The sequence below is a fragment of the Monomorium pharaonis genome, chromosome 1, assembly GCF_013373865.1.
Source record: "Monomorium pharaonis isolate MP-MQ-018 chromosome 1, ASM1337386v2, whole genome shotgun sequence".
Lineage (NCBI taxonomy): Eukaryota > Metazoa > Arthropoda > Insecta > Hymenoptera > Formicidae > Monomorium > Monomorium pharaonis.
Window position 1 is genome coordinate 26,857,801 of NC_050467.1, and position 27,048 is coordinate 26,884,848.

At 31.4% G+C, this 27,048-nt stretch overlaps 1 protein-coding gene and 1 long non-coding RNA gene across 2 annotated transcripts; one reads left to right on the forward strand and one right to left on the reverse strand.

The window, feature by feature from the left end:
* Window positions 1-2,476: 2,476 nt before the first annotated feature.
* On the reverse strand, window positions 2,477-26,261 carry LOC105840748 (dynein heavy chain 8, axonemal). The gene is made up of 66 exons (XM_036287839.1): window positions 26,019-26,261; window positions 25,500-25,722; window positions 25,216-25,367; window positions 24,789-24,987; window positions 24,540-24,703; window positions 24,296-24,472; window positions 23,998-24,219; window positions 23,671-23,772; window positions 23,439-23,585; window positions 22,649-22,923; window positions 22,241-22,580; window positions 21,913-22,139; window positions 21,343-21,830; window positions 21,106-21,265; window positions 20,756-20,964; window positions 19,886-20,004; window positions 19,577-19,757; window positions 19,075-19,412; window positions 18,742-18,905; window positions 18,215-18,469; window positions 17,898-18,138; window positions 17,559-17,758; window positions 17,308-17,479; window positions 17,099-17,244; window positions 16,882-17,020; window positions 16,522-16,752; window positions 16,232-16,437; window positions 15,915-16,135; window positions 15,525-15,810; window positions 15,146-15,284; window positions 14,779-14,999; window positions 14,461-14,644; window positions 13,882-14,022; window positions 13,452-13,799; window positions 13,177-13,366; window positions 12,717-12,865; window positions 12,420-12,618; window positions 12,177-12,295; window positions 11,714-12,050; window positions 11,372-11,642; window positions 11,097-11,297; window positions 10,794-11,039; window positions 9,859-10,177; window positions 9,552-9,778; window positions 9,250-9,472; window positions 8,992-9,168; window positions 8,745-8,912; window positions 8,411-8,626; window positions 8,005-8,142; window positions 7,633-7,929; window positions 7,395-7,550; window positions 7,171-7,326; window positions 6,975-7,110; window positions 6,733-6,884; window positions 6,382-6,635; window positions 5,828-6,256; window positions 5,157-5,433; window positions 4,902-5,088; window positions 4,549-4,810; window positions 4,211-4,453; window positions 3,968-4,135; window positions 3,687-3,828; window positions 3,416-3,605; window positions 3,214-3,332; window positions 2,951-3,130; window positions 2,477-2,680 (listed from the first exon to the last, which is right to left on the reverse strand). Exons 1-66 carry the CDS (start codon window positions 26,145-26,147, stop codon window positions 2,555-2,557), a joined length of 13,800 nt encoding a protein of 4,599 aa, XP_036143732.1. The 5' UTR covers window positions 26,148-26,261; the 3' UTR covers window positions 2,477-2,554.
* On the forward strand, window positions 4,080-18,652 carry LOC118645917. The gene is made up of 2 exons (XR_004963558.1): window positions 4,080-4,145; window positions 18,367-18,652. It is a non-coding gene; the product is annotated as an uncharacterized LOC118645917 (long non-coding RNA).
* Window positions 26,262-27,048: the final 787 nt, after the last annotated feature.

Here is a 27,048-nt window from a genome sequence, read left to right on the forward strand (position 1 = left end):
TTGTGGAAGTATTTATATTATTTTATTATTTGCAAAGTTTACCACTACGTAAACCGATTGCTCTCCATCAGCTTTTCTGTAATAAAAAGCACATATTTTGAAAATGTTGAATTGGAAAAAGCACGGTAAAGAAAATAAATAATTAAAATATTTAAAACCGGACGCACATAATTTTCTCAAACAAATTTTCAACATTTTCAAAATGTGCTTTTTATTACAGAAAAGCTGATGCAGAGCAATCGGTTTACGTAGTGGTAAACTTTGCAAATAATATAAAAATAATATAAATACTTCCACAATGAAAATATTGTAGCTAATATCGATAACTATAATATCGATAACAGTTAGTTAAGTCGTGTAATATAATTTACAAAAATTGTTTCAAGTAAATGATGACAGTAGTCATATCATTTATTCGAACTAATTATATTTTCGAATCCATAAAGTCCGATAGCACTCAGCCTATTGCAAAATAAACTTTTTTTGAGTATGGAACTCTACGAACGAGAGCAATTTATGGATAAGACAAATTGTGCATTACGGAAGCAAATCACTTACCAAGAAGTATTTTAAAAGCAGCATCACCTTTCCATATACGTATCCCATATGTGTCCTAAACTTGATGAATTGTTTGTCATGCCATTTTATGATTTGTCGATGAAGGTGGTAAATCCTTGTTAGTGCTGCTAATAAAAATATTATACAGTATATTATAAAATTCTTCAATATTTTCCAAATCCATAAAAGAAATACATACGAAATTTTGTTAAAGCTGTGCACTAATGATTCTACATTATCGATCTTGACCATCATTCCAGCATTCCCTTAAAATATCAAAAATATATTATAAAATATCAAAGTATTTAAAAGATATATATAATTTAAAACTGTATTATTGGTTCGTCTGTATTAAAAAGAAGCCAACTCTTGTTTTAAATATGAAATTGGTCTAAAATAATAAAAATGAACGCTAATTTTCAAAAAAGAATTTGCTATTTTTTAAATAAAGGGTAAAATTAAGTTTTAAAAAATATATAAATCTGTAGGATATTTGACATAAAGGACATATAGTCACCGTAGCCTTCTCTTCATATTATTTACTTTCATTAGCACACATTGATGTGCAATGTGGAATTCACGAATGTTTTATCAGAAACGAGACAGAAAAGAAATATTTATTTATTTATTTATTATTGTATACGTCTATATATTGAAAAAACTGGCTGAATCTAATCATTCTTTTCATATATTTATTTATATACCCTGAAAGAATAAAAAAGAAAAAAAAGAAAAAAATAAATTTGATATTTTTACTGTAAAATATTAATTATTTCCTTCTCTGTCTGTCAAATTCTGTAAATAAATCAGATTTACACATAAATAATTTCTTATCGATTTAAATTATGATTCAAATTATTCACTCTTAAATTGATTGTAAATTCCATGAAATTAGCTACAAATTTGAAATTAAAAATTAAATCAGTGTTTTGTTGCAAGTCTATTAAATATTTTAATTTTATTATATTTAATTATTACTCAACCGCGCAATAAGTGGTCGTGCCATTGGAAAAAGCACAGTAAAAGAAATAAATAATTAAAATATTTAAAACCCCGGAAGCACATAATTTTTCCAGATAAATTTTCAACACTTTCAAAAATCTTCCCGGACGACCATGCCTAAAAAAAGGGAGGAAGCACGGATAATTTTTCACGAGATAATTTCAACACTTCAGAAAATTTCCGACGACCGAAAAAGAGAGAGGAGCCCTGAGGAGAGAGAGAAAGAGAGAGAGAGAGAGAGAGAGAGAAGAGGAGAGAAGAGGGAGGAGAGAGAGAGAGAGAGAGAGAGAGAGAGAGAGAGAGAGAGGAGAGAGAGAGAGAGAGAGAGAGAGAGAGAGAGAGAGAGAGAGAGAGAGAGAACAGTATCCGGGGAAAAGAGGACGGATGGCAACTCTACTTGTATATATCTTTCAATTCTAAAAAGATTCTAGAACTGGAAAATGGCACAAGAACGATCACGGGCGATTCGGTTCATTAAGTAAGGCACCGGCACGTTGTCTACAATACGAGACGTGAAACAATGCGATTAATTATCCGCTTACGAATTACGAATGAAGTTGGAACGACGGACAATCCTGTATCCTGCACGATTAATTTCAGTTTTCACGCACAATTACACGCATGCAGATTTTAATCAGAGCAAGCACTCGTACCGCACCGTTACATACGCGATTTGAATCTAACGACGTCGGAATTCGCTCTCCGCCAAACAGAGTGCGCTACTTTCTGCTTACTATCGACGTCGGTAATTTAGATTTATTAGGTAAATTACCGACTTCCACAATTGCCGAACGCAATCCTGAAATCTTTTTATTAGTTTATCCTTAATTTCTGACGATCTTTCCCATTAATGGCTCTTACTCGTTTCATTTAATATCCTTACTTTTCCAATGCAAAATTAACGATTTATTCCCAATTTATTCCTAATAAGTTTATTATGGAAACTTCCAGCTGTACAATATACCTCTTTTCATCTCTCTTTATTTATAATAAATTATTTATTATCACATAATAGAGCAACGCCACGTAATATCCAGTGATCGGGACTTTTTAGCGTTGGCAGCAGGAGTGATGTTATTAAGAACATATAACCTCTCTGAGGTTTTTTATATACGGGACACTGTGTGAAAAAGAAAGCAGTTGAATGATCTCGCACTACACTTATAAAAGAAATTATTATCAAATAGATGTATTTATTCTAGTATCATTTCCTTGATTTAGAGAAATATTTCATAAATTTATGACAAAATCACTATTGTATCTATTGCATTGTATTGTGAAAATATGAAAACAATATTACTTTGTATCTTTTGTATCTATTGTTAAATTATAAAAACAATATTATTTTGTATTTTCAATTCGCAAGATCATAACAAAATTTAATACTTACTTGATATAATTTCAGATTTTTATCCTGTGGAAGAGGAACTTTGTCTGCATTATGTAAAACAAAAATATGTACCACTGGCATTAATACGTAAAGAACTTTATTTGCCGATTCGCATAAACGGCTATTTCTTCGATCCCAGCCGGCACCCTCCAGAAACAGACCATAAACGTAAACACCTTCCTATTTCGCAAACATCAATATTAATTAATAATTAATTGTAGCATATTTATTGATATATACGTTGTATAATTATCATTACATACAGATGGCGGTTTCTTGATCTCTTCTGCTATATTGCGCAAGACTTCATTATGAACCGTAACGTTATCTAAAGCCCACTTATGGGCCCGCGTTATTTCTTGCTTCATCGCTGTCAAAAATCCTGCAAATACCATTTACAGGTTAGCCGAGCCACGATTATTACATTAAGTATTCGCTTAACACAAAAATATGTGTATTAAATGCCTTGTGGATTGAAGAAACCAGTCATCCAGAACTTTATCGGTCTCCCGCTATATAGCCAAGTCGAAAACTGTTGGTTCCTCTCCAATAGTTCCGTAAACCAGAATCCCAAAGAAGCGGACTCCCATGACCGAGCTTTCCAGGTCTTTGGTATCTTCGCATCGTATATATTATCAAAAATATCTCGCAATTCCTGAAAATGTATTCGTATTTATTCACCTTATAGAACACGACGCTTTATAAAACGCTGTTTTGTAAAGGATGAGAAAACTACCTCGCTCATTATAATTATGCCTTCTATGGCCAACAGAAGATCCTTGAGCATAACGCGTATTAATTTTATAACCATCTGTATCCTGTTGATCTCTTGTTTTAAGAAAATGTTCATTGGAGCAGTGTGATCCATTGCATGCAGTCTGTGATAACATTAAAAAAATTCTTTATTTTGTTATCAAACTAAAATGAACTGTTCGCTCTATTAACTGTTACTGCTTTATCAGAAATTTTAATAAAAAGTCATAATTGAGGCACAAAGGCAGTAGACACTTAACAAACCTTTCTTTAACTTCAAACATATCGTACAGTGTCGGAACTTTTTCTAGCATCTCCTTCGCTTGCCTCGCAACAACTGCTTCTCGGGACTCCGCACCAGCAACACCCGCTTCTTTCGGCTGCACGGACAATATTAGATCCAGCACAGTCTGTGTGGTGTTACTCTGGTATCTACAATACGGTAAGCATTTAATTATTCTACCATTCTTACATATCCGTGCGCGGCTTCTCGTGACAATATCTTACGTAATATCCGCATTCGGATGTAAGCCATAGACTTGCGGCGGATCAATGGGACTCATGCCATCTATCGCCTTCATATAGTGGTTCACTTGTTTATATATCAAGAGCGGATAATTCTTGTAGAAAACAAAACGTTCTTCCGCGAAAAGCGCTTCCGTAAACCATACTTTCGCGAAGGTATTTAACAGTCTCTTGTCATAGTCGTCTGTAACGCGTCCGCCGTATTGCACCTCACCTATCATATAACTGATAATGCAAATGTATAAAAGAAAGAAATTAATCGCTAAGGAAAAGAGAAAGCAATCTGCTGACAATTTCAATTTTTTTTTTTTTTCATTTACCGCACGCTCTGCCAATTTATGCCGCGTTTTGGATTGTAGTCATTCAGATGGTTATTTATAAACATACAAGAAGCCAGCCAGTCCGCCAAATTAAATTCGTAGGGTACGTTCCATCCCAGAGAACCGAACTTCCGTCTTTCCTGAACGACGGTGTGCAGGAATGACACGGAGTATATTAGCGGTATATATTGCGCGGCGTCACACTGATCTAACATTTCCTGGTTCATACTACTATATGTCGCCAATAAACCCGCGCGTATTCCTAATTCGAGAAAATCACACCTTTTAATTTTGCTCCCCTCTGCTTTCTTACAGAGGTAAGTCTTTATTTATAAGTAAATAGAAATAGATACCTTGCGGAGGTTCGTATGTATATTTTATAGACATTTGCAGTAAGGAAACAGGAAAGTCTTTGTGCGGCTCTGTCGTTATCCATACGCGAAAGTCCGGATGCGGCGCTTCCATTTCTAAAAGAAAGTTTGCCAATTCCGCCATGTACTCCAAGCTTAAATGACAATTCTGGCATAAAGTCCAAAAGCCCTACAAGTTGCTTAAATTAATAATTTGCAACATTGAGCAGAGAAAGAGCGTTCCTCTCCCTAATATACTTCGGTTTTGGCGCTACTGAGCAGTCGACGAGCATGGACTTCCTGACCCTGTCCCATCGATATGCTTCTACAAACGATTTCCATTCTCTTTGCAAGCTGCTCGATGCTAGGGGTAGGATCCGACCCCAAGCTTAAGAAACAGATCATCGGTGTATTTGGTCTTGACTCGTTGTGCATTACGTCGAGACGCGTAATCACGGGTTCTGCATATTTCGCCCCTAAAGAAGATGCTATGTATTTCCTTGATTGCGACAACGCTCTGTCCATACACCAAGCTCTACAAATATATTTTTTCATAAGTTTTATATATATCTAAATTATGTAAATATTGCAGATTTTATATTTTTTATATTCGATCAAATTAAGCAGCATCTAATACAGCATTGAAATTTTTTGGGGTATCTCAGAAATATTTTGACTAAAAAATGAAACATTCGAAATAGTTGCAAAATATCTGAAGTATTTCTTAAACAGTTCTAAAATAACAAAATGTCGATAATTCTTGCAATTAAAGCTTTAAAGTTGCTGATAAGTTTCTAAAATATATTTTGCAATTTGTATTTTATATATTTCTAATATTTTATATATAAAATATTAAATTTTTATAAAATTATACGCCACTATAATTCTATATTTCTAATACCGTGAAGTTAGCTTGCTGAAAAAATTACCTTATCAAGAGCAATCGACGGAATGAATCTAACGCGTGATAACCATCTGGTATAACTTCCTCCTCTGGTGCATCTTTGTCAAACCAATGTTTCCAAACTTTCTCAGAAGCGGATACTTGAGACACGATATACTGAAATTGTCGTAGTGACGACAGTGCAACTAGATTAAGCCATGTCACATCCGTGATCCATTTGCAAGGTTTCGGCTCGACTGCTTTTAAGTCCAATGCTGCGCCGCCTTTAATGAGATACTGAAATTCCTCGTACGTGATGCTGCCACGTTGTAGATCAATTTTTAGCGTCATCAACAAAATAAACATATATTTGTGTATCTCGTAAAGTCCGCGTGCTTTATGTTTAAATATATCGTAAGTCAAATATTCAATGATATGATATATCCTTTTCTGATTAACTGGGCTTTTCTCGGACCTAATCAAAAGTCACGATTTGATAAACTTTGGTCAACAGAATAAGATTTGTGTTTACGACGTTAGAAACATCTGTCGTAGCACAGTGCGACTCGCTTTTATTACGCGGAAAATATCTATATTTACCTAGCCATTGAGATATCAAATCGCTCTAAAAATTGAACGAGGGACGTTTGGTACATGGAATTGACATGTGGCATGTCACATATCAGAAAGTATAAAACGCTACCGCGCGTTGCAACCGGTCGGAATTCTTCACGTGCTACATCGATTTTTAGCTCCGTTTCTTTTGCGATATTCAGCTTTCTATTTATCTCCGCCGCTGTTTGCTTGGTGGTATTTAATACCGACATTAATTCAACGTCTTCTATCAAAGAACCCTTTAAAAAAAGAAAAGTGTTATAGAGAAAAGAGATTTTTTTATTAATTATACGGGTATTTTAAAGTTATTTAATTAACGCTACAAAAAGAACATACTTGTACAGTTCCCAATTTGTGTAGAAGATTCGTTTCTAATTCTTTAATTTTTCTATTATTTGCAGTAACGTCAGCAATCAATTGTTTCTTCTCTGTCTCCAACTCCTCCCTTTCTGATAAAATGACTCTTCCTAACAATTGATCCTCTAAACCTATAAGAATAAAACATAAAGTAGGTTAAGCAAAATTTAAAAGAAAGCACATTTATAAGTACGTTACACAACAGGTACATTCTTTTTTACCTTTCATCGTAACAGTAAAATCGATTATAGACGTGTGAGCAAATATTTCTGGAGTGTAAAAAGGATTAGGTAATTTCGTCGTGATATACAGTCTGAAATCTTTGCTGATATCTACTTCTTTATCTCCTAATTTAACCTGTTATAACAATAAATAAAGTATAACATTACGCAAAAATAACAATCTAAAATTTTCTACCTTAAAAGAGGTTCCAATTTTTATAAAATTCTTTTCTAACAGATTATCTAACACTGGATCTATTTCTTCCCCTACATCTTGGATCAATAATGGTCGTCCTATCGATACCGAATCTTCCAGGTGATTTTTGAAATATTTGTGGCTGAACCATGTTACCTGAAAAATATTAAATATATTAAGTCAAGGTTATTCCATTCCATTCACATTTTGTTCTGATATTGTACCTGTAAATCAAACCCTTTCTCTTTATTTTTAATCCATGTTTTACCCTGCAATTGAGGGTCGATCAATAAAGGATATCTTAATGCCTTCGTTACAATTATCCCATTTTGTACGGATAATTCATCGGTTGGAAGACCTTGCAAGTTCCAATCGCCAATCTATAGTAAATTAAATACTTATTCTCTCATCACAAGTATCAATTTCACTCTTTATGGCACATATTAATTTATATAATTTTACCATAGCTGTATCTGTCAACACATTAACAATGTTTAAAGTAACAGAAATTGGGATCTTTCTGTCTTGTATGAAGTCGAACCATTTCTTTTGCAAAAGAACTCGGAATTCTTGATTAAATGGCCCGCAATAACAAAGAAATCCAGTTAACACCAACACATCTCCAACGAGACGTTCTGTTTCTGATTTAAATGTAGTCACTTGGTCCGTCCATCTTATTTTTTCTCCAGATAATCCTTCAATCATAGCAAACGCAATATCCATTTTCGCTTGGCAAGCTGCAGCTTGGTCGATAATTTTCTAATAAAAACCGTTAAACATACGTATTGACGTAATTTTCTTATTTCAGTTTTCATTAATATTGTTATCATATACTTGTCGTTCTCGCATCACGGCATCAAATTCATTTTGCACTATCTTTAAAGCATCATCTTTTTCTTTCAACAATTCTTCTGCCTCGAGTAAATTTTTGTTGGCTATCTCGTATTTATTTTCTTGTACAAAAAGATTTGCCTACAAAGTAATTCTTTTTTATTACATATTTCTTAAATATGTAATTATGTATTTTTAAATACAAGAATTGCAGACATTTTGCTATTCCAGAGAAATGTTACGACTTTTATGAAGAAATTTATTTTTCAGTTAAAAAATATTTCTAAAATATCTCTGAAAAATTTTTATGTTGTATGAGTTATGTAATTAAATATATTGCATTTCTCCTCCTATAAGTCGCGGAATAACATTGGCAGCTCTCGCAATATAACAATGTTTTGAAGAATACCTTCAAAGGCAGTACATCTTTATTTATTTCATAAAAGGCGATCATGGAGATGGTCCATTGTATGAGTCCCGCAACATTTCCACAGGCTTGCTTCGCGGCTTCGTAAGTGTACATGTGAAAGTTTAAATATGGCATCATTAAATCAACAGTTTCGGCATTAATATTATCCTTTGGAAAATTTTGTAAATTATATAAAAATCTGGTGTCGGCCAAGACCTGCGAAAAGCAACACACAAATATCTTACGTTTAATTTTAAAATAAGATGCGATTTTTTTTCCACGTCTGTTCATTCCAACATATTAAAAATTAATATACTACATCATACAAACTTACCTTTAACGATTCCGACCACGAAGGTTGTAGAAATTGATGTTCATAATCGAGTTTAACTGATTCTAGCTTCCGTCCGAATAGAATCAGAACACAATCCATTATGAGCGTAATCAAGTACGGTGGTTTAGCCAGTTTACGAACGGTAGCAATGTCTACTGCTTTTATGGTCTGAAATATGTGTAATGCTGTCAACGTGAACATTTTTACATCAACAGTTGACATAAATGATAAATACTGATCACAGCACCTGCAATGCAGCTTCGGCTTCCAACAGAGCAGGCTCCGCAGCTTCCAACTTCTGTTCCGCTACTGCCTTATCCTTTGCTATCACTTTCAGAATTTTCTCCGCTTCATCCTTTGATACCTGCACTTTCGCTTTCACATCTTCAGCTTCTCTTTTTTTTTCATTCACAGTAACAAGAATCTACATACCATATGCATTATCACATATAAAACATAGAGTCGGAATCTTTGATAAAATTGAGGCTTTACAAAAATTTCTCACCGCTTCCACTTGAATATTTTTTGCTGCAATTTCCTCTTGAGTTTTTTCCAATTCGTGCCGTAACACGTCGACCTGAGCCGCTGCGTCAATTAATTTATTTAAACCGCTACTCATACGAGAAGTAAGTGTATTAATATTATCCAAACGTTGCTTGTAAAGCGTTTTGTAACTGTCGAGAAACGTTAAAAATGACCTCGGTGTCACATATATTTGACGTCGAAATCTACGTTTGTTAAAATTAAATTAGTTTTATTATTTACATACACATAATGAAGAACCAATGACAGAACAGAAAAGCGAACCTGTCGAAGTATGCTGTGCAGGTATCGCTTACATCATCTTGAATATCGCCCACAACATGCATTAATTGTTGCTTTACTTCCGGGCTGCATATAACTTTATATGTACCTAAGAAATGTTCGCCGACCGCGTACAGTGCGTCTTTTGGCCAGCTCGAAAACCAATTTATCGTGCAACTAGATATAAGGCCAGGAAATTTTAACGCCCGAGATCTAAACTTTCCACTGATCTGTGTAAATAATAATTAATTTGATACCCAGTAGAAAAATGAAAAGAATAAGTGCAAATATCTTTAACAGCAAATCTTACTGGTGAAAAGCATAAAACTATATGCAGATTATTTCTCGCTTTCGATATAAAGTAATCGTAAAGATTGTCTTGCGTTAGAGGTCGTCGGGGATCAGTCTTTTTCATAAACGGCGTGACAGTTGTCAAAATCTCATCTAATTCATCCTTTGGAAAAAGATTGGCCACTTCGCCAACGCTTAATATGTTGTTTATATATTCTAAAAAGGCTTCATCTTTTACTTCGTTGTCGGTGAAAATAAAAGTTAATCCTTTGCTGTCAATGCCAGCGGAACGATATAATTTTCGTAGATCATCCATCAAACTAGCTACGTTATAAATTCTGAAAATATAACACATGATATTACACACGTGTAATATTTCTTAAAACATTTTCGACCACATCCAGCACGAAAAATAATCATACAATGCTTCCTTAAAATTGCATAAATTAAAAGTTTTAAAGTATAGTAAAAAGAAAATTAAATATTAAATTAAAAGACACACAGACACACACACACACACACATACACACACACACAGGATAAAATAATAATAATATTTACACATATACACATTACTACTTTTTCCTTTATTTATTTTTTTTTATTTTTATCAGGCAATAGAGCTATTAGCAATGAGAATATTATCATGTTTAACTAGCAGGAAAACACAAATTAATAAAGTTTGTAAAGCTCAACAATAATAATTTAGTGTATTAGATGTTAAAATTGTAATAGCTTCGTATACTGATTTTAATCCTTTTTCCCCGACAAATTAAAATTTTTTAATAATCAATTAAATTCAACAACTCAAAAACTACAAAAAATGTACAATTTTAATTTTCATTTTGGGGCCAAAATTATTTCATCTGTCATCGTTCTTTGTATATATTTTCTTATTGCAATATTCCATTTTGCAATTCTTAGACATTTGCTTAGTTAAATGTTGATACTCGCCTGGATAACGTAATTTGAAAGAAGTTATATCCTGCAATGAAGGATGCCAGTCGCGTCAGACTCTGCTTGCCGGATCCCCCTATACCTACCAGCAACGCATTGCCTCTGGGAACTCCAAGTATTCTTGATATTCGTATCAAGTGCACCAGAGCATCGTGAAAGAAGACCAGATCGAGATGCATGCCGCGTATGTATTCATTAAATTGTTCCATATTTTGTTGAACTTTCGCAATAACGACATCGTAACTGCAAATGATGTAAAGATGACTTTCTAATTTCCATCACAAGTTTGATTCGACATACCTGGGTATCTCCTCATAAACCTTTGGTGCCTCTAATATAAAATCTTCCGGCTCGTCACCTGTCGGTTCTGGTGGTTCGCGCAAAAAGTCAACGAAGTACGTCTCAACTTGGGAATAATATTGAAAATCCGGACCCAATATCTTCTCCGCGATTCGCCACAATGTATTTTGAAACCATTCTTTGTCGGCGGCGGTGATAAAGCTGCGAAGAGATTTGTTGCCGTTATTAAATAATTAATAAGCGAAAGTACTTCCGTAATTGTGAGAAAAACGAACCGATCCGCTATCACGCGTGTGCATTCGTGCTTCCATAATTTCAGCAGTGTCGTTATAGACTCGCACTCGGCTCTCTGTATCCTGAGCATTCCCTCCCAGATGCGAGAAAGATCACGTAAGTTAAAGACGTAGTGAAACTTGGCCGGAGTCGGTAACATTTTTGCTTTAGTATTCTGCCATAATAATCGAGTTAAAGATATGAGCTTCGGCAAGAAATTAACTATGGTTTCGGAGAATCTCGTAAGGCAAAAGTAGCCTTGACCGATGACACCTACAATTTTTTATATATACTGTATAATAATGTCTATCGAGTTTCACTGAAATCATTATTTATTTATTTACTAAAAATTGTATCCATGGACTTATTGGACGGTAGCGTGCAATTAAAAATATTGAATTGCCGTTTCAATCGCTCTGGTATGTCATTTCGACCACCACCCGAATGATGCATCGCGGCAAGTAACATAATATCTTGCATAGTACAAAAATCGCCAGGCTTATCTAAGGAGTAGAACCCTTTGTACTCCATTAACTGACGTATGAGCTCGTTCGTAATTTGATCACCCCATTCGTTTATGGTCGGCATATTTATATCATCGATAAAAATAGTCATTTTTCGTCCACCAGGAGGACCATAAGTGGTGCCCACTCGCTTTTCAACATAGCTCTCGAATACACGCTGAAGAAACCGTGTATTTAATTTACGCGATAAAATAATTAATAATTCTTATAACATATAGTTACTCGGAGTAATTAAAAATTAAGGTAAGAGATTTATTTATAGAATAATCCTTGAAATTATTACTTGAACCATGTTAGGTGTGGATGCTGAAGAAAAATTAAAAAACTTATTCAAATGATATTCGGGATCGTGCTTAAACATGTAACTCTTCATCATCATGCTTTTTGCGGTGCCGGCTTCCCCTGTCATACAATTAACCCATATTATATAATTAATATTTGAATAAAATTGCATAATCAGTCTATTGAATACTAGATAAATAAAACTAATTACTAAAATTATACTACGCTTACTACGTTCACCTACCTATTAAAAGTACTGCCTTTTCCTGCCTCGCTATAATATCAATTAAATATAAGGTCCTCGTATTATCGACATTCGGAACAAGAATAGTATGGTATTCCAAGACACGATCTGACGGATATTCAAATTTTGGAACCATTTTACTCCAATGCATCCATTTTCCATCATCTGATACTAGATATTCAAAAATAGTTTCATCTTCCTATAAATTGAATATTTATAAGCCAGAAAGATATTAATAATGGTACACATTGTTTTATAATAAATTAAACAACATATAAAATTATCACATATACGAACTATACATTTCGGCCAGTTACAATGTGACTCATGATTTATAAGATATTCCTGTAGTGCAAGTCGACCGTCTAGTTCTAACATTGCACCCAAGCTCCACATAAGAGAAAACAAAAATAGCTTCTCGATATGGTATTCAGCTAATAATGTTTCTAGAAATTACAATAAAGTATTTAACAGATATTTTGTTTAAAATTAAAATTTAATTTAAAAACTAAATTATAAATTTAATTTCTCTTTATTCATTACTTAATGTCTATTGTTATACAAAAATTATACAATTATAAACCAATATGGAAAATAAAGAAAAACAAAATTAATAAATTATAAGAATAAAAAAAAGATAATAAAAAATGACAATAAAACAATGATAAAATAAATGCTCTGATAACGTGCATGACAGTTTAATATGCCATGCTAAATAAATATTGGATAATAATAAAAGAGAAATTGTCATATTTACTGGTTGGGTCAGAATTTCCGACGTTTAAACCTTCCAATAAGTCAATACACTGTCGTATATAAAGCGCTTCTAAAATCATCATTTTAGCTTGGAGCTTTGTTTGAACAAATGTGTGGGCATCTCCATATATTTGATCAAATAACGTGCGTAACACTCGAGCCTCATTGCTTGAACATTTCCTAAGCCAACCCTGTATTAAAAGCATCATAACGTCACAATAGATATATTCCGCACTGGAAATATCTCATTATTACAACTCCCCGGATTCCCATTACCTCTAAAATTGAATTCCATTTTAGCACAGAGGCACTGACAAATACCATTCCCATGCGTGATATAGTCGCTGGTGACGCATTATCCACATTGTCAGGTTCGAATACTAATTTAGTATTTGGTGCCATTATAATACGATCACCATTTGCCAATGTTAATGTCTTATTGTCATCCAGGACAGAATTTAAATTTTCAATCCATACTGCGTCAACGGGACCGTCTAGTACCATCCATAAGTTTTCCGTCTTCTTTGTCTGTGTGGATCTTCGCCATATAATGGAGAATATACCATCTGTCCAATCATTCGTCGCAACATCGAGTCTTCCAAACATTTGAGATGCAGTTATTGCCTATTCGTATTTTTTCAGAAAATAATTATTTCTGTACTCCTATTTTTAATACTATCATTAATAAACACTAGCAAATACTAACTTTTGGATTCATTCTGATTTCTTTATGCGGCATTCCCATCTCTGTTAGAGCCCTCATTAACGCCCACATGCATCGTGTTTTACCAGATCCTGTTGGTCCAAGGACCATCAAACCATGGCGAACAAGCGACGTCTCGTATAACTACAAATTATAACAACATTATTATTTTTTTATAATAGTAATATAATTTGTATTTATTAAATTATATTATTTTTGATTTTGATAAAGAAACAATGCATACAATCTGCATATACTTGTATACATATACTTATACATATGTATACATATACTGTACATATACTATTGTATATAACGCATACAATCTGTATATACTTGTATACACAAGTCTTCAAAAAGTACTTAAAAAATATTTGTCTTTGAATAGATTCATGTAAAACATTAAAAAATTTCTTAGATATATCTATTTTTTCAAAAAGTACACATAAAATTTTAAAAGTACACACACACACACACACGCGCGCGCGCACAAACACAGAAATAAAAAAATATATAAAAGATAAAGAAATAAATATCTATAAATATATTTATTATATATATGTATAAATATATTAAAAGTACCTGAACAGTTTTCAAGTTCCATTCTTTATGATTTATTATGTTAAGAGCGTCAGTAGCGTTTTCTATTGCTTTCTGTAATTCTTTATACGTCTGTGTTGTTAACTTTATACCCGGAAACATATCTTCGATAAGCGACATGAAAAGAGGCTCATCTTCGTCCACTAATTTTGATAAATTCATATTGCTACAAAGTTAAAGTAAAACTACATTATAATACTCTCCTTTCTGTATTCAAATGATTTCTTACGACAAAATATGACAATTAATTGCACGCACGCACGCACGCACGCACGCACGCACACACACACACACATTTACCATAGTACTCTCATAAGTGTGGTTTCTTCGGAATCGATGGGATTCGCACGTTTCTGAGCACTAAGTGTGCGTAAGCATGACAAAATGTTCCTTAATCCAAAATCGTAATGTACCTGCTTGCTGAGTTGCTCTTCGCATAATTTGTACAATATAAAAAATTTTCGCGCTAATAGTACGTTCTCTTTGAAGCCACACGCGGCAAGTTTCACTCGCATTATGATCTAAGCAAATAAAAATTACGTACCGTTAAATTAAATTTTATAACAAGAGAAATTATAAATCCAATTTCTTACGGGTACACATACAGTTCCCATGTTTTAACGCGTACAAAAAAGAATACAATATTTTAATTTTTTAATTTACGTACTTGTCTGTCAGGAACCATCATCGCTACACTTCTAAATTGTATTTTCAAATTTTCGGGCAATTCTTGTCGACCAGCGTATCCGGGATTCATTGTAATAAATATTCCGAATTCATAATTGAGTTTATATGTTTCGCCATCACTGCACAAATAAAACTTATATTAATTTAGTATAGATAATATAATTTATTGTGGAATATAAAGGAAATGTAGAAATATAAAGGAAAAACTCAATTTTATATAAATAATTAGCATATTTGTAATTAAATTTCGTCCAAACAAATAAAACTTTTATTTTGTAAGATATCAATTTCTGTAAACTTAAAATTAAAAAATATTTAATTTTATATAACAAATAACGGTCGGTTTCTTTTCTTGTTACCTGAATAAGAAAGTTGTCTTTCTCTCTTTTCGCGTATTGAATATGATTGCTATTTGCTGTGCGGCGACGGATAATACTGATAGATCAATTCGATTAAATTCGTCAAAGCATCCCCAGGTACCTGATTGTGCTAGGCCTTTAAATATTCTTCCTAAACCTCGAAAATCCATTTGATCGGAGCAATTAAAAACAACGACATATTTTCCCAGCGCTTTTCCCATGTCTTTCGTCGTTTCTGTTTTACCCGTGCCAGCGGGACCTGTGGGAGCCCCGCCGAAATTCATTCCTAAAAAAATATTTGCAAGGTACGACGATGAGTGACATGACATAAATAACATGTATTAAATGCTATTTTACACATTGCTTTTCTTTTCTTTACGTATATCATACCTACAGCTTGCGCTAGTGTTATGTAACACCTGTCTGTGAGCGGCGTAATTGCAAGTCGATCTGTACAACCCAAGAATTCATTTTGATAAACAAATTCTATATCAGTTATCTTGACTGGGACTTCTTCTGAATCGTCATTGTAATAAAATCGACATTGTTTCAACCATTCAAAGTCATGTATACTTCGAATTCTGAGACGACATAACTCATCAAAGATGTCTCTGAAAAATATGTGAATACAATTTATTTTTCCACAGTCTTTGCTACGTTGAAATTGTAAATTATAAGACAAATATTTAGACAAATAAAGTTAATACCTTTGATGTACGTGTATCGTTATTAAACATTCGTATTTTATTCTGGCATATTTTGTAAGATCCTTAACAGTTATTTCTATAAGACTGTTTAGCAAATCCAGGAACCATCGATTGGTCTTTTTCATTATCGTTCTATCACGTTTGGCTGTCGTAATTGCTATTTCGGAATCGTGTGTCCATAAAACTTGTAATGCTAATAAACCCACCTGTGCGCGGAAAATAAATATTTGTAATTGATGTACAATTTCCATCTATTCAATACACGAGTTTTCGTATGCACATTATCTTACTTGCAAAATGGAATTTTCTATCAATAACAAGATGTCAAATTCAGATGTACGAAGTGATTGCAATCCCAGGGAAATCACAGCGCCAACGGACTGCTGGTGGATTGTTAACAGAACGTTTAACCAGTTCTCCACGCCTCCTGTACATGCGACTTCTTTTTCCAACACAATTTGTTCGTCTTCCCGTGAATACATTGCTACAATTTTGTCATATTCTTTTTCGGAAAACTTTAGCTGCACAAACATAAAAGATACAATAATAAAATCACTTACATAAAAATATATACAATATAAAACTTATCAGGAACAATAAATATCTCAAAATTCTTATTTTTATCTTATTAATGCGCATGATCTCATTACTTTTGATACATTATCGAAGAATCCGTCAAGATAATTCTGTATTGTGTGACAATCCGCTGCTTGCCCGAGTATCTCCAGCAAAGTAGGATCCGATATAAAACAAAATCTTGGAAAAATAACTCTCTTGGTTTCCAAATAGCTGTATTAATAGAATTTTGCTATTAAACGTGACAGTCTATTCGCGAACAATTATTCCATTTCGCCATGACATATATACCCGCTAAGAGATTTTTGACACCATTCCAGCTGTTCCAGTATATGAGGTAAAAACTGACTCATTGTTTCATCTCCGGTACACGTTTCCACTGCATTTAATTTCTCATGAGCACGAAGCATAAGCTTGATCCAAGCTTTATCAATAGTCTAAAAAGAACGTAATGCAAGTTTGTATTATTTCATTGACAATGCAAATTTTTCGTAAATTACATTAAAGCGTTTTGCTTCAGTAGGCAATTGCTTCGATATATCGCCGCCAATAAATACTGCTTCCAAGTAAGCCCACAGATTTTGCACAGTTAACCATTTCGCCAATATTTCCGACGTATTACTAAGTTTGGTCTGCCACAACTGAATCTCTTTCTTAAACGGTGCGTTGTAACTGTGCAACGTTAAATATGAGCGTAATATGCATTATGAAATTTAATAATTTCAGGTTTACAGAAATGTATCTGAAGTACCGATTTGCCAGCAAAGAGCTTATAATCATTAAACTGTCTTCCAGTTGTGCTATTATTTCAGCCGTTTCAATGCCTTTCAGCAGTAATTCGCCTCTCTGCTTAAAGAGAGCAAATTGCAGATTTATAACCGCCCAGTCCGCAATTATCTGCTTCAATTTAAACTCGATATCTTGTTCCTTCACTGCACTAATACATATATCCTATAATATTAGTACACAATATTTGTGAATACAACTTTTGTATTTTATTATACTATCTTATTTTGTAGGAAATATTAAGCAATGAGTTATATTGAAAATTAAACTATTGAAAATAATTTCGCAGATTAATTAGGCGTACCTCCACATCATCTTTGTATTTCAATAAAGGTGCCTGCATAACGTTTGCTAAGGTAAACGTTTCAGATTCCACATCAAAGAAATATTTACAAAGTTTAGATAGTTTTTCCCAATGTCTATTTTTCATGGCTTTATTAGCCATCATCTCTAACAATGGGCACATTTCATTAAAATCGTCGATCTTTTTTTTTAAATCGATGTAAGCGGGCCATTCTCTCATAGCTTTAGGTAACTTTCGACATCTTCAAATAATATTACACATTACTACAAAAACGTTATATAATTAAATTTTATTAAATATAAATTAATCTGATTTACTTGTTTTGGAAGTCAGCTAATTCAGTTATAATTGACTCAATATCAATTTCAGACCATGGAATGTCATAATAACTGTCAATAGTGTGCATAACTTGCAAATATAACGTGTATAATTTTTGTAATAAATTAGTTTCTCTTTTTCTCTGTTGTAGAGCCGGGTACTCGGTTACTTCTATACCAAATAAGCTTTCACCACTGCTGTAAGTCTCGTATCTTTCCCACAGTTCTTCAAAACGCGCTTGGAACAAGATAAGTCTTGAAACACAATAATAACGTGAAAAATAATATTATTATTAACATAATACGTCTGTTGTTTATAACTGATCTAAAGTACGGTCTCTGTACTTAAAATAAAAGATATATGTTTAAAATTTGACAAAATAAAAAAATTATAGTGTAATCTAATGCAGCAATAAAGAACCTATTATTTTATTCAAATTAAAAAATTACTTTTACAAAAAATTACATTTTTAAAATCAGTATACATGTAATTTTGCTGAAAATACGAGATACTGTGAAACATATACCGTTCGCTAGCTTCTTTTGCGGGTATTCCTTCAACCATTGGACCATTGAGTTCAAAATCAATGTCAAATTGAGCTACCTTCTTTTTAAGAACTGCAACTCCCTCAACAAGTTCTTTTTTCAATGGTTCTTGCATTTCACATATTACTGCTTGAACTTGCTTCGCCTATAAAAATATAGATATTACTTGTTACGAAGCAAAATAAAGGAGATTGCTTTGAAACATAATTATTAATGTATATAAAGAATAATAAAAAAAAAGATAGTTTTAAAATATAATTATTAAACTATGCCAATATATAAATATTAAGTAGAATTAAATAAGAAATTAATACTGTATTGAGCAAGTTGCTAAAATTATATCTGAGTCCATCTACTATATCTTGATCTTCTTTTAATATATCTACATTAAATTTTCCCATTAATGTATAAGTTTCTTCAATCAATATTAATTCCATGTCTATTGATACGAAATTATCTCGTATTTCTCCCAAGCATTTCATTGCGACTCTAACATCCTCTAAATCTTTAATATGCCTAGCAAGAACTTTATTTTTATCAAAAATGTAATCTGTTATTTTTCGTAATTTCTCCTTGTACTTATTTGATAAAAGGATGCCCAATGACTTTTTCCATGCATTTGCTTCAACAAGGAAAGCTAATTTTAATTTATCTATAAAATAAAAATTATGAAATAATATTATATATTTAAAAGAAATTTCTTGTATCTAAATTAAATAGTAACTCCTATTATTAATAATTATTGCTATTATTTTTTAAATTATACATAAAATACCTATACTTATTAAAAATAATTGTAATATTATTTTTGGATACCTGTGTTAATTTGAAGAGGACCTAGTATATGCCGGTCAGGTAAATTTTTTATTTCTGTCATTAAGTCTTCATATTCTAGAAATTTTTCTTTGATTTCTTGTAAAAGAGGTTTTGAGTCAATAAAAGATTGTATAATCTCATTTCTATTTTCTGCCCATATGTAAGAATATCGTAAATATGACTAGCATAAAAATAAATAATATAAATTATAAACTAAATACCACTATATACAAATATTAATTGAATATGTAACTTTATACACAAATATACATAAATACTGTATATATAAAATATATTTTTGTTACATACGTTGCCAACTTTGGAGACATCATCTCTTAATATTAATATTAAGCCTTGCAAACTCATTGAACTGCGGATTATATCTTTATGATCAAACACGCTTTGAAAGTAGGTATTGGGCAGGTTTTCTTTATCTGGTTGACACAAGCAAATAATAAATGTAAATAATTATGTATATACATATTATGTAAATTTACTGCCTTCTATAATATAATAACATAATAGAAAAGTCACCAATACATAAGTTTCTGAAGTAGTACATAAGTTTCTAAAGTAGTACCCCATAATCTGTTTAGATAATTTAAAAAATAAAAATCCATAATTTATGACTTTTTTATTCTACTAAAAACAAATCTAATATATAATTACGCTTCATGCTGCATCCTGCAAATAATATTTTGCGAAATAGCAAGGTATTTGTATAAGCAACAAAAAAATTACATTAAAGTAAAAGTTTCTCATACATCTTGGGAATCCTCATACATTTAATTTTGATATAAATATGTTGACTTATAATAAAAAAATTAAACGTCTATAACTACATCAACCTCTATTTTAAGGCTCAATTTTTCAGTTTATATTTTTAATTATATTGCAAAAATATTAAATTACAAAATATAAAAACTTATAAAAATTGCTATATTTGAGAGAAGTCACTTTTTAGTTAATATTTATGTTTTCAAAGTTTTATTTTTAGCTTTTTAGTTTTTGTTTAAAAAATATTATTCAAAAACAAAGTGGTGCTAGTATTAACGACCTTCTACTAATATAATAATCCATCTAAAAAATGTGCATAATGTGAATAAGAAAATATATTAATTTTATTGTATATTTATTATTTTATTTAGAATAGTTTATAATATTTTAGTCTTTTGTTACCAAGTGGTTTAGCTTTTGCATTTGTAGAATATCGTTGTCCCCACATAAACACTTTCTTATGTGTTTCTATAATATTTGTTATAACTTTGCTAAAATGACTTTGCAATTCTTCTATTGAAGGGCTAATTATTATATTCGGTATTTGTAAAACAAAATATGTCATCATAATTGGAATTTCTTGGTCTATTGCAATATCTTCAACTAACACACTGAAGCAAAATCCATACGTTAATTTATATATATTTTTTTTCATTTCTTGTTGCATTATATATTTAAAAGTATATTTAAAGTAATAAACAAGAAATACACAATATAAAAAAATATGTTCATGTATAAACAGATTAAAGTACCTCATAACGGTTGCTTTCTTCTTTAATAAGTCTAACGAGTTTTTAGTACACTTTACTAAAGCCTCTGTTAATTTATTATTATAATATGCAAAAAGTTCTATGCAATCATTATGCACTTGACTTATCTTAACTTTGCTTGTTCTTTCAATGTAACCAAAGCCTATGTTTAATAAGCCATTTATTAATTAAAATTGAAAATAATGTAAAATTATAGTTATTCCTTGAAAACTACAATACCCGGTTCGAATGGTCCTTGTATTAATCTGCTTTCAGATCCAATTTGTCTGTGTATTCTCTCAGGATCCATCCAATTGTATTTAATATTTTGCACAGTGGGATCACTTATAAGATCAATAAATTTATTAATAATCATAATAACAGCCTTTTCTGCCACCGAAGATTTGATTTCCAAGTCAATTGCTATTTTATCTCTAAAATCTGTGTTATCGGCCAAAAGTTGTTCTGGGCTTTTCGGGTAATCGTCTAGTTTTAATAATATCATTTCTGCAATAGACTCAAGTACTTCATCCACTCTTGCTTCCTTCATGTCTACCACCTCCTTTACGATTATCTGCGCATTTTTTATCTCTTCTTCTAATTTAGCGCATGCATTAGAAATTTTTAACGAGGACCATGTAACTACCGATACACAGGGTTGAAAAGCAATCTCAAGATTGACGAGTGCTGGTTTCATTAGATTTAAAAATAAGATCGGGATAGACTTTCTGTGCATGCAGATACAATAAGCGCATAAATATATATACACAAAAAATCTTAATCGGTAATTATCAAATGTAATTTGTATACCTAAGAGCGTCATTTTTCTTAAGTAATTTCTTCACTCTTTCATAGGATAAAAATATCTTTTCTTTGCAAAAGATTAAAATTTGTATAAAATCCGGCACTTCTAATCCGAATTTGGACATATATTCCGATTCTCGTATCACTTCATAAATATAAGAATCGAAATTCAGACAATACTTATTTGTCTTTGGATGACGCACGAACAAAGGGGATGATAGTGCCAGACAAACCTAACAATTAAAATAATTTCACAATAATAAAATGTATCTATTCTATACGTATAATTTCTATTAAATTTTAGAAAAACTTGATATTTAAAGTTAAAACTTACAATGTTAGTTGAATCATACCACGCTTTATAATATATTAACTCATAGTGAATAAAGACGTTGACAAGAATGTTATATATCTTAATACATTTTTGCATAGAATCAAACGTAATCACTCTGTGATATGATTTAAACATATTCATAGGAACTTCAATGCGTTTATACAATTGGCGGACCCACAAAATTCTACCTGCGATGGGTGGAATATTCCTCGGTATAGGTGGATCGGATCTATTTTCATTGTATATGTCGCGAATATCTTCGATCTCTTGTTCGAACATTGAGATGAGTTCCATGCATTTCCTATCAATTCTCAGTTGCTTGAGATTCAATTTTTGAAACCTGTGAAATCGTAATATAAATTATAATGCATTCTTACATACATGATAAAACAAAACTACTTATATTACCTAGCTATCAAATTTAGACTCTGCGTTACGTTTGGCATAAGAGAAACGCAGTTGTGAAAAAACGTTCTAAGCTCCACATCAATTTCGGCTACGCTTTTTTTAAATTCATCGTAATCAGTATCGAAATAAGGTTTCCTATGATCCAAGGGATCGTAGTTTTGTGAAGAAATCTTTTCAAAATGATCCATATACTTTTGTGCGTATGTACTAATTCCTTCTATAGTCGAACTGTGTAGGATAGAGTACATTCGTGTTGTCTCAAGGATGTCCATGATCTACATTATGTATCGTGAATAAAGTACGCAGTAAGAAATATGTCATATTTATGTTAACATCGATTCTTGTTAAAATTTTGTGTTGCATCTTTAACAAACCCAACTGTTAATTTAATGTAAGATGATTGTATTGTTTAAACATTTAAATTGATATTTAATATTTTTTAGCATTATAATAATTCAACTTATGTAAGGATAGATAAATAAATAAAATAAAAGTTTTAAAACGTAAATTCTAAGATAGATGAATAAATGTAAATATTTAACATATTATAAGTATTAATTTTACTGAGGAAATATGCTTTCACAATTTTTTTCCAAATTCTATAAGTCATATTCTTTAGTTAATTTTTTATATAATATTTGAATTACTTTCTACATATTCATCTTGTATTAAATTAATACAAAAACTATTTAAATAAACTTTGGAAAATGCAATATACATTAAATTTAACACAAATTTCTGTATAGTAGAATTTTTAATCGTTATTTTTTGTATTAATTTTATTACTTACTTTTATTATTCTTGTTTTAAAAGTAGCAAACTTCCCAAAAACGTACATTTCAGATACTTCGAAAGGATTCTCGTCTGAAGATTCCTCGACCTTCTTACACATATCGTCGTAACAGTTATGATATATTTCACAAAGCTTAATACAATTCTGCGAAATAATCGCTGATACTATAGTTTAATTTATAAGACAACAGTATGTGACAAGAAAAAGCATCACTCTCATACATTGTTACCTTTATTTTAGATATCATAGTACATTTCGATTCATTCCAAACGCTTATTTTTCCGTCTTCCGTTAAATATACTTTACATGCTAATATCATTTGATTTGTTATCTAAATAGAAATTATAAATTAATATAATAAAAGATAAATAATTTATATAAATCAGAATATTATAATTGTACTTCTTTTTAATATCATAAACTTTTAAAAAGCATTTAACAAGATTAAAATTAGTTGACTTTTAATTTACAATTTATGCAATTGAGAAATAATGTTAATGTTATGTTTAAGTCCTTTTAAGTGTCCTTTTTAATCAATTATTTTAACAAAATGTACCTTTACGTACACAGCAGTTACCATCTTCCTTGTATTGAAAAATCGTGATGTCGCATACATCATCCTTATAGCATACATGAGCGCAGGTAAGTAATCCCCTATTTTCGTAGGATCTAATCTGTACAACGGCTGTGTAAATTTCTCTAAGGCGTATAGATACTTCACGTTATCTTGAGACAAAATATGCACCGTTGTAACGTGATCTTCTAATATCTTCCATTTCTGTATGTATCAAATAGTGATATTCACAACTTGATATACTTTATAAATAAATAGTTTTATATAAATGAATAGTCACTTTGACGAGTTTTGACTTCGCTTCCGTTAGCAATTGTATAAATGCTTGTGCATAGGAAGATTTTATATGATTCATTATTGACGAAAACTGGCCCAATAATCGACGCCAGTACGTAAGTTCTGCAGTTGGTCCCACAGTTTCGGTTTCCCTGCGCAACTGTTGACTTTCAACAATGGCCTAGAAAATCATTTTACAAAATTGTAAAATCTTATTAAAAAATAGATAATTAGAATAAAAATTGTACCCTTTCCATCAGCTTCATCCACATTCGGACATCAGCTTCTGCTGCTGCAATAACGTCCAGTTTACGAATGTTCTTTCTAATGTTTTCAGGTTGCGCTAAACATTTCTGATACAAGTCCCAATTGACTTGAAAACATACAACATTTTCCAAATCTATCTTCGTCACTATGGAAAGAACAGAAAAATATTATCTTTTGTTAGAATGACTTACATAATAAATTGAGATAAATACAAATTGTAAGATATTTACTACTAAGGAATTCACAAAAATCTTTAAAATTGCCTATAAAATTGTCTTTCATCTTTTCTCCAATCTCGCTCTTCGACAATTCTCCCCATTGCGTATTAGCAGTTAACGTTCGTACATGCAAACGTGAAATTAAATCAGATATTCCTGCCAGCACACATCGTGATGTGGGATCTACCTCCGCATATGCATAATATGTTTCCTATGTGGAACATAATATAAAGAGCAACAGAAAGTTTGGAAAAAAGGGAAAATAAAAAATGAAAAAGTTGCATAACTGCCAATTAAAATATTAAATACGTTTCATAATATATGTATCTTATAAACGCAAAATAAATAAAAATTCTTGCAATATTCTGTATTCAGATGTACATTCCAGAAAAATGTAAACAAGAAACAATTCGATGCCTTGCATTAATTTTAAACTCACATCGAGCAACTGTTTGATTCCAAATTCCATATTTGATTTTAATCGATAAACTATAACGCATCTGCCTGAGAATTCTTCGGTAGTACCATCTGTTATGCAACAGCGTATAACTTGCTGTTCTTTGCTAAGTTGCGGCGTCCATCGGCCTGAATCTGAGATTATGTAAATTTTACGTATAGTATCACGCTGAAGCATAAGTGTATTGTTGACGTAATCGCCGTTATTAACGTTATATTAAAATTGCCGATGGAAAGAAGAGCAGAAAAATGTCCATTATTACATACCAAATGTCGGAGGACTCATAGGTTGAAGGTATACAACGATTGCTTGTCTTCCACCTTCAGTGAAAAAACTGTTAAATACATTCACATATTCGTCTTTGTCGAGAATTCCTTCTTCCAAGACCTCGGTACCTATGTTTAGAATATATGCCACTGTCTCTAGGACATGTCGATGCGTAATCTTTAATAATCCCTGCCTAGCGTTACGAATTTCCTTGAATTTTGCCTAAAATAGGAAAATTTGCATATTTATCAAATTTCTTTTCAATTATCTAACTCTATCTTGAAAATAATTTATAAATCATTGTTTACATTTACAAAATCTTCCTTTCTTTTTATATTTTGTTCTAAAAGCTTTACGTGATATTTTTAAAATGATTCAGAAATTTTGCAATGATTGTGTTTCTTTTTAGCTCGATTAATAAAATAGGTTAGAAATTTATTGTAAAGCGTAACAAAGTTACAAAATAATATAATGTATCGAGATTGTCCGCGAAAATATAAGCTCGCAAAAGTATTTACAAGTCGCTCTTTTGTACTCTCCGTGGGTAAATCTTCCCGTGCACCAATCCTCCTCTTCAATAACTCGGCAACTCGTTGATCAATAGCCGGTTTCGTGTAATCGCGCGATGCGGAATATATATTTGCCATTGTTGGAAGAAAAAGAAATCGTGAATGTCAACGTATATGAGAACAGAAGGCCTTAAAAGAAAAAAATATAACTATACGACTATGTACGATGTATGTACTTCTGACAATTCCTCTTCAGTCGGAAATTATGCATATAAGCAGGGACGAATGTAAATAAATGAACATCATGGAGTATTTTTTCCAAAACTTATATCAAAATCAAAGATTTATTTATTTATTTATTATACATTCTGATCTTTTTATTTATACATAAAGATTCGAATTAATAAAAAACTCTTATAAGTATAACATAACCTCTCGATCTCTCGATCTCTTACAATAATAAATCTGTACTTATACAAATCTAAACTTACATAGATTTTTATATTCTGGACCGTGCAAGAATTAATAATTTAAATATATATATTTAAATTATAATATATATATTAAATATATATTATATATTTAAATCTATATTTAATTATGTTTTGAAATTATTAGAATTATTATTAGGAAAATAATATATATATTAAACATTAAAATATATAATATTATATATAATTTTAATAATGTATAATAATGTGTATATAATTATTTTAACTCATCAATAATAAAATCTAATAATTTCAAAACATTAAAATAAAAATAATGTAGTAATAAAATATCTATCACACACAAAAAAGTACATGTCTTTTATTTGTTGTACAAGCTTTATATTTTTATGTATACGTATATATATATATATATATATATATCAATGTTTAATTTAAATTTGTTTGTAAAATATCAATAGTCGATATAGTAACTGCTTATTTTATCGGTAATTATCGACTTCACTTTTAATTACCGACATTATAAAATTTTTGTCTATTTTGGAAACCGCGAAAATTGAAACTCTTAGAAATAGAAATACCTAACATAA